The sequence below is a fragment of the Strongylocentrotus purpuratus genome, unplaced genomic scaffold (genome assembly GCF_000002235.5).
Source record: "Strongylocentrotus purpuratus isolate Spur 01 unplaced genomic scaffold, Spur_5.0 spur5_scaffold_10, whole genome shotgun sequence".
NCBI lineage: Eukaryota > Metazoa > Echinodermata > Echinoidea > Camarodonta > Strongylocentrotidae > Strongylocentrotus > Strongylocentrotus purpuratus.
Genome location: NW_022145595.1, coordinates 8289349 through 8301029, shown reverse-complemented (window position 1 = coordinate 8301029; position 11681 = coordinate 8289349). Strand labels below are relative to the sequence as shown.

The 11681-nt window shown below is 41.0% G+C and overlaps 2 protein-coding genes across 2 annotated transcripts; one reads left to right on the top strand and one right to left on the bottom strand.

The window, feature by feature from the left end:
• Positions 1-467: 467 nt before the first annotated feature.
• Positions 468-3053, top strand: LOC115921841 (D(2) dopamine receptor-like). The gene has a single exon (XM_030980085.1). It carries the CDS (start codon positions 504-506, stop codon positions 1698-1700), a length of 1197 nt encoding a protein of 398 aa, XP_030835945.1. The 5' UTR covers positions 468-503; the 3' UTR covers positions 1701-3053.
• Positions 3054-5037: 1984 nt separating this feature from the next.
• On the bottom strand, positions 5038-10932 carry LOC100888326. Its single transcript, XM_030979374.1, has 4 exons — positions 10548-10932; positions 7681-8536; positions 6627-6765; positions 5038-6067 (listed from the first exon to the last, which is right to left on the bottom strand). Exons 1-4 carry the CDS (start codon positions 10750-10752, stop codon positions 5609-5611), a joined length of 1659 nt encoding a protein of 552 aa, XP_030835234.1. The 5' UTR covers positions 10753-10932; the 3' UTR covers positions 5038-5608.
• Positions 10933-11681: the final 749 nt, after the last annotated feature.

The following is an 11681-nucleotide window of genomic DNA, read 5'->3' as shown; positions in this document are numbered from 1 at the left end:
AGTCATAATATGCTGTCTATTAGCGGTTCTAGAGGGTGCTTGGGGGGAACTCACCCCCTCCCCTAACAAACTAAAAATAATCTACGCGAGGCACATGTAGTAAAATGACTGCAACGTCCCTAAGAACCGCGTCTGATGGTGTCACAGCGCAGTCCCCTATCAATCGCCTTTTGAAGGCCAAGAAGAAAAGTATGAACCGTGCTCACGGAACTCAGTTATATCCTAGCTCGTTTTGGAAGTGTCCACCCCCCCCTGCCGCCAATATCAATCACTGGATCCACCACATTTACTCTGCTGTCGTTTAGCAGCCATAACTGTAAACTCAGGTGCAAATCGCAGTTGTATTTTTCATCGTTCGTAAGACCCCAAAAGGGAGGATCTTTTGTAAGAGGTCGTGGATAAAACAGAACACTATAATATAAGACTTCTCGCCAATTGATCCCCTATGAGGATATTTATTGCTATATTTAAGGATATTTCAAAAACACTCAGTTTCTTCAAATATGAGGGCTGGTATTTGGGTAGAAGTAATTGATCGCATCTTTCTCCTTGTCGCTGGTATTCCCGGCAATCTCTGCATCATCATGGTGTACCGGAAGCGCAGGACTGGAGGGAGTACCCGTCTGTACATAATCGTCATGGCGGTCGTAGACTTTGCAATTTGCTTGTTGAGTCCCGCCATGATCTATCACAAGCTATCTCAAGGCCGATATACCAGTATTATCTTCTGCAAGATTTTTGTCTTCGGTTACATCTCGTTGTGGAATCTGTCTCTTCTCATAATGGTGGTGATCGCAATCGACCGCTACATCAAGGTTTGCCATTCCACTAGACCAAAGGCCAATCGTCGGAGAGCGAAAATTACCATTGCTTTCTGCATCGTGATTTCTTGTGCCTCAAACATTTCTTTTCTCTTTTTTCTTTCTTTACAACGACTGGCCACCGGTGAGGTGATTTGTTCGCAGAACTCCAATGGTCAGTTTCAAGGAATTATCACAGGTGTAATGTATTTAATGTCATTCGTTACTGCGTTCGTGACATATGGGATGATCTACAGAAGCGTGAAGATTCACACGAGGGTTCAGGCCAACCTGTTTGCTTCTCGCAGACCTGATCCGGTGTGTCCTATGGTGTTAGCCCGTGCGTCTCATGTGGCTCCATCTGCTAATGACATGACTGAGGCCAACACCAACCTTAGAACATCTAGGTACGGAGCTTCAACAGCAGTACCATCTGTATCCGGGTGTGTACATTTAGCTAATCGTCAACGTGCATTAGTCCAAGGACCAATTATAGGCCCAGCGGTGGCTGTACACAGACTAGCATGGTTGGACAACACTACCAGTAATGTGCCAAACAACAGCGCCCTCTTGCCCACTTCTCACTTGTCCAATGCTGGTATGGTGGATGAACCAGTGGCATCTGGCATTGTTTCATACAAGAAAACGCCACTCGATAAGACGACAAAGATGATGTTAGCAGTGACAGTTATTTACTTTCTCACTTGGCTCCCAGAGGCTCTGGCAAGTATGTTTCTTCGGGAAGTGATATCGAGCGCAATGGATAAACACATTGTTGCGGATATAGTCCTTTCTTTTCTTCGGGACTTGTTGTCCATTAACCACGTCATCAACCCAGTTGTCTATGGTCTCTTAAACAAAAGATTTCGACAGGACCTTTTTAAACTCTTCAAATTTTAATCTAATATGGAAGTATCTTGGTCTAGTGGACAAGTCATCGGACTATGAAACACGTCGTATGTGGTTCAAATCCCTGTCATGACACTGAGGTCCTTTGGCAACACAGTAATCTGCATTTGCCACTCTCAATCCAGGTGGAGAAAGTGGGTTCTCAGTAGGCATTTGTTTCTATAAATGCTAGAGCGCCATAATGGCAGCCATATTAAAACAGTGGAACGTCAGACATAAGCGCTATACAAGAACCCACTAGTATTGTTATTATCATTATTATTATCATCATCATTATCATCTTCATTATTTTTTCTTCATTTTCTGGATGAGACATATTATAGAGACATGAGACATGTATATATTTATTTGTTTCAATATATGTAAGCACCAACGGACATGCAGAGTTGATCATCAACCTGAAAAAAGTACGATTACTTTTTTCTTCTTGTTATTTCTTTCTTTCATTTACGTGTCCATTTAGGGGAATCTGGCACTCTAATGCAATATAGTAGAAAATATTGGTTAAATCAGTATTCCTATTATTTCTATCCGGTTGTGGTGTTTGAGATTAGTTCAATTTTTAAATCTTATAATGTTTTTTAATCGTGTAGTGTTATCTTCTTTAATTCTGTTTCATGCTTCTGTGTGGGCGTTAACATGCTACTGTGTTATTTATCAATTTTCAGTGACTTATTTCGTACATTTTTTCATGGGTAGAAGGGTATGCTTGTGCATAACCTTTTCGACTAATTTTGCTTCATATTACCTTTGCTGAACGTACCTTGAACACAACTTAGTATTATCTTTTCATCACTGACTTATATAGAAATCATTTAGTGTGAGTACGCGCGTGTGTGTGTTGATATGGGTGTGTGTTCCTAATTTCACCCCCAATGCACTTATATGTTTCAATGAATAAAGAATAACAATCAACTATGTAATCATTTCATGGTTTCATTATCATTATCAAATATTGGCGTCACTGTGTCTGAGAGGGGGTTTCTATCTCTCCTTCAAGTATAGCTGTTTGGGATATGCAGGTACATGTAGACCACTATACCGGGGTTCCCCCGACACTTATACGAACAGTGGAGTGGGTTCTTGACATGTAAAGGTAGTGACTCTCCTCTACACGGGTCCTACATTTAAATTCCTATCCGAGGGACTAGGTGTGTTCCACTGTAACCTAGTCTGCTTCTATGAAACAGGAAAGGGGCATATTAACACACAACGCAGGCTTCAGACATCCGCCTGGGTTGGATTCGAACCCACGATCATTGGTTCGACAGGCACGCTTTTACCGACTCATCTACCTTGCCTCCTTATAAATCATGCGTCTTTCTTTACATCAGATTCTCTTATCATTCTCAATCTCATTTCGGTAAAGCGAATCAAACAACGCGCCAACGAAGAGTTTTATTTCAAACCCTATGGTCCATATTTCGTCTCTTATTATTATTAGTCGATGTGCGTAAATGTCAAGTTTGCCGCTGATGAAATAATATTAGCTTGACGGACAAAAAAACCCCACTGGTCTGAAGTAGTATTGATAAGCATTCCTATAATTAATCAAAAGCATGCAATTGGCAAAATATGGCAAAATAAAGCGATCGATTGCGATGTGACATAAATTAGAGGTAAAGAAAAACAGACACCATTCCCTCCCCCGCATGCCCGGTAGAAAGAGAGACTTAGACACGGAAATTAAGAATTTAGACGTTAAAATGATAGGTTTACATTTATTTTCATCAATTTCCTCTTTTTTTTAAACACCAGAAACACATTTTATGAGATCGATTCGTGCATGTATCCATATTTCTTAAATGTATGTAACGATACGAAATGAGAAAGAGAGGTGATACATTTATCAACATTTTTAGCATGCGAAACCGATTAGCAAATATCTCCTTTCCACCGCCTGTAAACGTACTCACACATGCAAGCATCTAAATGTGTCAAACTTAGGCACTAATACTCCAACGAAGTCAGGAAGCAATTTGAACCAAGATGAATAAATGTACATAACTTGGTATTTGAATTTGAATTATAATTTATAGCAACATATATATCGATTGACAAGTGTTACACAAAAGACTGTGGTACGTGAACAAGGGGTACGTACCCCTCCCCCTTTCCTACTCGGTGCTCACACATTAAAAAAAATAACAATTTGTGTAAAACTAAACAAATGATAACAGAATTGTTACAATATACACTGAGGTTTTCCAGGGATCATGGATCTTCGAGTTTTCAAACGTTTCACCTAACACCCTAATTGAGACGATTGTGGACCAGCCTCTCAATTATTAGCAGTCTAATAAGTGCAACATATTTATTTCGATGTAATATTGCCCATAATTCGTCAACGGACGCTTCATCACAGATCTTCAGGTTCACATCAAAGCTCCTCGAAGGGTAAGATTCCGGCAAATTAATAATGCAATGGAAGTTTTTCAGTTGATATAAGTTTGTGCAAGTCATTAGCATCGTTTCACATTAAACTATAACAGGAGAACGACATCATTTATTGTGAATGATTATGCACAAATTGAGGAGGCGCGATAGGTCAGTCGGTAGAGCAGTGGTCTCGTAATCCGGTGACCCGGGTTCGAAACCAAGGCGATGCGCCAGTGCCCTTTGGTAAGGCATTAATCCTCATTAATCCTCATTTGTCCCTCGGAGAGGAACTAAAGCCGTCGGCCGTCTGGTTGCTTACTTACAAGCATTTTTCTTAGCAGTCAGGTAAAATAACAACCACCGCCAACCACCGCCAAGTCTGTGGACAAATTAGCTGATGCAGTTTCTGCATCATTTTGACATCCGGTACAATCTTATTATTTATTTTATTGTTAGGATACCTTATATCCTATCGCGAATGTGGTAGGTTTCTTGAAGAGTTTTACTGCTTTTTGTGATTTTGTTCCCCAAAGTTGTGATTGGATCGTAACATCGCTTAGTTTTATACTTATCATTACTCAATATTCCACCCAAAGTCCCATAGGTACCACGTCTTTATCTTCAATATGCGCGTCGCACTCAAGACATAATTTATTACCCCCTCTTACAATAACTCACGTGTCAATCATTGTGAGACCTATATGCCTGTATGTACGGCAACTTAAAAGTGCCGACGAGATGACGATATGAATAGAACAAGGAGATGAGATTACGAATTTTTGAACGCCTTACGAACGAAAATTCGCATGGCCTTCGAACGAACGACTCATGGCGTTCGTAATGCGTTCGTAAGGTGTAATTGTTTAGGACGAGAAAACGAGATGACGAGTTGTTGTTTAGTATTATCTTTTGGTGACGTATTATATGTAGGCCTTTATATGTTTTTTTGTTTAATATCCAGAATGCTCTGAATTACAAATCACAACCTGCCGACTTTCAGTAATCCACCATCTCGTCTTCTCGTCCTGAACATGCTAAATAAGTCGACTGGCTAAGTTCCAACAATCCGTTATGTCGCCTTCTCGACCTAAACAAGACGATTGGCCGAGTTCCATCAACTCGTCATCTCTTCTTTTCGTCTTACCTAAGTGAACTTGCCGATCATCTCGTCTTTTCGTCCCCTAAACATGCTAAACAACTCGACTTGCCGAGTTCCAACAACTCGTCATCTAGTTTTAAAATATCGAGTTGTCGAGTTCCAACAACCCGTCTTATCTTCCGAGACAAGTCGACTTGCCGAGTTCCGTCAATTTGTTTTTTAGTCTTTTAATTCGTTTCTCGTCTCTTTGTCTTAATTCATCTCGTCATCTCGCTGGCACTTTTAAGCTTCTGTAATTTATGTTTCCGTGCATGGTCGTACCGAAGATCACCATTATTGGTGATATTGAGTGACCCTTCCTAAATATCAGAAATAAATAAATAAATAAATCTACACTTAGGCCCATACGATTAGAATAATATTACGATGAATCGTTTTTATTGACGTTGGTGGCGGTTACCTGCTGGGTTTTAGTAGTAATGTTACGATTAACAGACACAGTACGTCTCCGTGACGACTCCTTGTTCCGTCGAGAGGTCATCGGACCGTACGGACCAGGATGAGTTTCCTTCTGCCTCGCACCGACGCTGGCGTGATAGCGTGCAAGGATGGCAAGTTTGTTGAGGACGATTTCGACAGCCAAGCAGATCTGATCGAGATGGTGTCTCGGGACGCCTCGGTGAACGGGAAGGTAGATGATATGGTCCATGATGAACGATGCCGTGGTCGGTCGACATCGGGTCTCGTCGATGCCGACTAGGGCCGTTGTCGCATGCGTATCGGTGGGACGTGTGGAGGTGACGAGCTCGATCTGAGCGAGGCTTCTCGCAGCACCAATACCTAGCCCATTGAGGCGCTGATACACTTCTTCGGGATTATCCTAAGAAAACGATGGTAAAAAAAAAGAATATCAGTGACTTATGCAAAGTGAGCAGCTTGACAAGAAGCAAAAGTATTTAACAAGTTATGTACAGAATTCAATGGTCTCGTAATCCGGCGACCCGGGTTCGAAACCAAGTCGATGCGCTAGTGCGCTTTGGTAAGGCATTCATCCTCATTACCAGGTCTCTCGGAGAGGCCCTAAGGCCGCCGGTCCTCTGGTTGCTTACTCACAAGCATAAATGCTTTCTTAGCAGTCAGGTAAAAACAAGAACTCCAAAAAACACAATTTTGTGTAATCAATGCTAAATAAAAAGAAGCTTCTTATTATAGGCCTAATGGCAATGGCTGGATCATGTTGATTAATTACCTTTTAGCTGATCTGTACATAGTTCAGTTTTGTGGAAAAAAATAGCGAGAAAGAAAAGTTGTCATGGAGGGACAAATAGTTTGACAAGAAACAATTGAGATATGTGTTATATTTACTATCAGGGATGATGTTATCATTAGCCAAAAAGACAACTAGGAACGAATGGCATAGGAAAAGAAGCAGAACTCACGACGAGGATGGGAAAGAGCCAGTAGCCGCGGATCAGAGCATAGGTGCCAATCTGGCCTGCTACCTGCGGGAGCCTATCCGATACGTAGTCCCCGACATCTCTAGATCTCTCCAGATCCTTCGGGTCAACGTGTTTCAATCTGATGATAGATAATTACAAGAAGGAAGTCACGTTACCAATAAGGTAGTTTACAGATACAATCTGCGCATGGGCAGATAAAGGTCATTTGTACCAAAAAGGTAAAACCCACAGAGATGAATACTGGATATGCGCTCATGAAAGTTATGTAACATTATTCATTTATGCACCAACGGTACATTCTATGATACGCAGGTGGAAGTATTGTTTTCAAGAGGTCAAACAAAAGGTATTCATGAAGCACATTAAGGACTTTGGCAGTTATTATTCTAATATGCTCAAAGTGGAACTTCTCCATGTGTAAAAGATCTGTGAATATTTGGGATCATTTGTACCATGTGCTATCTGTATAAAACTCCCTTATTTACTCAAGATGATGTGTACGGTTAATTAATAGACGTTGCATGCGTGTGACGTATGACGATACACAGTCACAATTGGTATCCACATTTCACTATGGCCCAAAATAGCATTCTGTCGCTATTGTCCCAGTACTATGGACAGATGGCGCTCATACACCAGATGTGCCATGCGTTGTGGCAATAGGATAATTTTGAAATAAATATTATCAGACAAAATGCTAAGAAGAGAATGTTGTCATTAGTTTGTCTCAATGAGCTACCAATGAGATCGATATATAAGAACTTTGCTAATAATGCTAAGTATGATGATTTTCCCTATTGCTTCAACACCCGTGGAGCTCATGTGTCCCTATATCGACCGTGCTCACAAAATGATGCCAAGTAGGGTCTTTAGTGGAAAAACAAATTTTCTCATGACTTTGTATTTCCTTGGGTCACAATACTGAAATTGATTAAAATTAAGCATTACATCTACATTTACTGAAAATTGAAGTGAATTGAGCCCAAAATATATTGTATATCAGAAAGGAACTGTTAAGAATATGTATCTTCACCTTCGATGTAGCATGAATGTCATTGTCGTCGAAGGTCTCTCACGAAGCTGACGCACTAGACCAGCCGCAGGGGGCGCTGTTAAATACGCATTGATGACCTCCTTGAGATTGATACGAACAAGCTTGGCCAACCCAGAGGATAGTTTCAATAAGAAAGGGCACTGTAGAGCCTTTGCAGTCAACGTGCATTTAAAAGCCTTGCGGATATACTCCACTTCAGATCCTTGAGGATACGTCTTCTGTAGTTCTTCCATTTTCTCTCGGAGATATTTGTCTTTGATCCTGGTGATAGATCCACCGAATGCAGTGCATGGGTAGATGACACCAAAGTTGAAGAATACAAGATCCGATTCTGGGTTTATGGAATGTGCTGGCGCCAAGCACGCCAAAGAACAGTCTTCCAGGACGTGAACGCCATGCTCGTGTGCGATTTCCGTGACCGCTGACAGGTCGCACACCCGTCCGAACAGATGCGACACCACGATGGCCACAGTGTTTTCATTGAGAAGAAGCCTCAGGGTTTCCAGTTCCGGTGAGAGCTGCTCCCGGGTGACATCCAAAGGAACCACCTGCAGTCCGTGGTGAAGCAGTACTTGGATGGTGTCGCGCGTGTTGATTGCAGTGACGATGACCTCTGACCCCGGTGGGTACTTCTGGACCCGGAAGAACAAGTCCAGACTGGTGTTGACCGATGCGCTGATCAGGGTTGGATGGTGATGGCTTTGAGATGCGGTCGACTGACACAAGGCTTGTATCTCATTGAGAAGCGTAGTGTGCTCGAGATCCATCTTGCGGCGCCTGACCCGTGCTCTGCAGTACCATGTTATCAATGATATTGCGTGGCGCAACGTGGTATCTAGTGAATTGAAAGGAGACACAACAGTAGATTAAACGAATCCAATATGTTATGTTTTCCACATCGCTTCCCCTCCCCAACCTCCCTAAAGCCTTGTTCATTTATAGCGCGGTAAACCGCCGTAAAAAGCCGCTGCGGTTTTTATTAAATTGTGTGTCATTTTTGGTAGAAAAAAAGACACACATGTCCTAAGGAAATATCCATGGGCAGATTCAGCGTGGGGAGTTTGGGAATTTTCCCCACGAGCAGCTCTTTATTTTTGGCCACTATTGAAGGCCACTTGATATATGCATCTTATATAACTGAATCTTTTATATAGTGGGCTGGTGGCATAAAACTTTTAAAACCATTTTCAGTCCCAGTCTGCCCCTGGAAATATCAAATAAGTTGTGTGCCAAAGACATGATGTAGAAAAATAAAGAGGCCTGCCTGGATGTTGTAGTCCTGTTGTTATCTGGGTATTCGATCTTTCGACAAAGTTGTAATAGTTTTAGTTGCTTTAAGACATAGTGGATAGGAATCCATTTTTTCTATTTAATTTTACCTCATTGAAATGGCATATACGTGATTCATTTGATGGTGAAGTTGTGCTAGTGTGATTGGAACTCGTTCAAATTTAGAAAGGAGGGCGAGTTAAGGTATTTTCATAATGTCCCTACTTTCTGCTTAGGCGAATCCAAGGTGAATAATGAAAAAAATATATTTAAAAAATCTAGGGGTAAAACACTGAGACACTGGACCTACATTGCTGGTTTCGTGGGCTGTCTATTTTATACCAGCTAAATGACAAGCGGAATTTTTTGTGTGGTTATCTTTCTTTGATTATGTTGAAATATTTGTCTTGACAAGATTTTACTAAGCGGTCAGATGGAGGGGGTGCCAAATAATAGTTGATAGTGTGTGTCTGTTTGTGTATTGGGGGGGGGGGGAGGAGGCAACTGCAAATGCCAATGTTGCCTGAAACATCACAGAGTACAGAAAAAGTTCCTATCAATTGCATTCAACACTCCAAATCCTTTGAAGCTTTTTCAACTACTAAATGTCCAATCACTTTTGTCCAGTTGATAATACCGAGATACTGGCCAAAATTAGAAGGAAAAAATATCTACACAAAAGCCTCTTTTGGGCTCAAAATTTATATTTCACATGCTACATAACTCAATGAAATTGATATCAACTTGAAGGTATTTTAATTATCCATTGTTGACACCAAATTTATTGGTGATTAGAGGTTTTACTTATAAGTTATCTTTAAAACTCGATGTAAACACACCAAACACGTCCTCAATAAACACGATTGTTGACAGTTAATACACAAAAATGGCAAAAATGTCGTTTTTGTGGAAATCAACAAAACGAAATACAGAAGAAAGTAGTACGTATGTGGAGGTTTTTCAACAAAATACTGTTGCATATTGCAATATTGTATTACATGTATAGAGCTTAATATGTTTTTAGATCATTTATCTGTTTTTAAAAGCAGAATCGGTGTAATATTGGAGCGCTTCAGCACCTTTGGTGGATATTATGCGTTATAAAGATTACCAATATTATAAGAAGATATACTACTACTATACTACTGTTACAACAACTACTACTACTACTACTACTACTACTACTACTACTTCTACTACTACTACTACTACTACTACTACTACTACTACTACTACTACTACTACTACTACTACTACTTCTTCTACTACTACTACTACTACTACTACTACTACTACTACTTCTTCTTCTTCTTCTTCTCCTTCTACTACTACTACTACTACTACTACTACTACTACTAATTGTATTTATATAGGACCTTTTCCAGAGGATACTAGGCACTCTCCCTTAGTGTATCAAGAATGTAAGAAGAATTGTAGAGGTATGTTTTCAAATATATCAATAACAGTCCACCTTAGTGTATGCATATAGGATCAAGCATTATTCAGCACCAGATACTATTCATGCAATTTGATGGTATGGTATTAGATTGCAGGTCAACAATGCATAACGCCCTTACCGATATACAGGCAGTCATAAGGCACAGGGTTGACATCGCGTTGATCTCTACCATCCCGACGATGACAACAGACGCAGTAAACGACGAAAATGACGACGAACACTACCAGGCCCGAGGTAGACAGCAAGTACTTGACCATGTCGTCGAGGACTTGTGTCGCCATGTCGGGCAGACGTTGTAGATTGATGGACGCATCCGAATCCATGATGGTGTGATAGTTTAATGTACAGGTCTATTCCATACCATACTATAAAGTATGCTTGCAAGTCATGAATAATATAAAACAAACCACCGTGAAGTCAAAATTAAACATGCACAGCTGCGTTGCCCTCACAATACAGTGTAGGGTTGGGGGTATACGCACCCTATTCAACAACAAATTATTGCATAACTCTCTATGTGCCATGTAGGCAACGCTAAAAATACACGGGGGCGGTGGGCGATTCGCCCCCGTGAGCTACATAATCGCCCGTGAGACGGCTCATGGGCGCTTTTTTTGGGGGGGGGGGGGGGGGTGTGAAGAGCCCTCGTGGACAAACAATTAATTTGAGCCCTGCATGTAGGCATATGCTTATATTGGATGTTCGCAGTGGCATAGCCAGGATTTTTGTCTTTGGGGGGGGGGGGGGGGGCACATGCCACATGGGGTCACAGTCCTCATGAAATGTGAATAACATTATTTTGTCTAGTCGCAGCAACGGAGCCAAAACAAATTCAGGATCACTGGGAATCACAGCCCTTTCACAGGGACAATCTTGTCGTGGATCTTATCATTATGCGTTAATATTATTTGAGATAGCGTAGATACCGAGCGAGGGGAAAAATCACTCTGATATATGTTGTAGTTGACCGTATTCCATTAAATCTCATACCTTATAGATATAACGCCAAAGTGTTACTGAAAAAATGAACATGATCTTATTTATTTCCGCCGATTTTTCAAAAAGAACTAGAAAATCGAATGGGCACCAATAATATAAGGGGTCCTGTGCCCCGCTTGCTACGCCATTTTATTGTTGCAGTACGGTGCTCTGAAACAAGTAAACCTGCTTTGTGTGGCCATTTCCATTTAAGATGATAGAGAGTTTTGTTTACTTCTAAAAGTAAACATAATTTGTTGCAGCAGCCATGAAA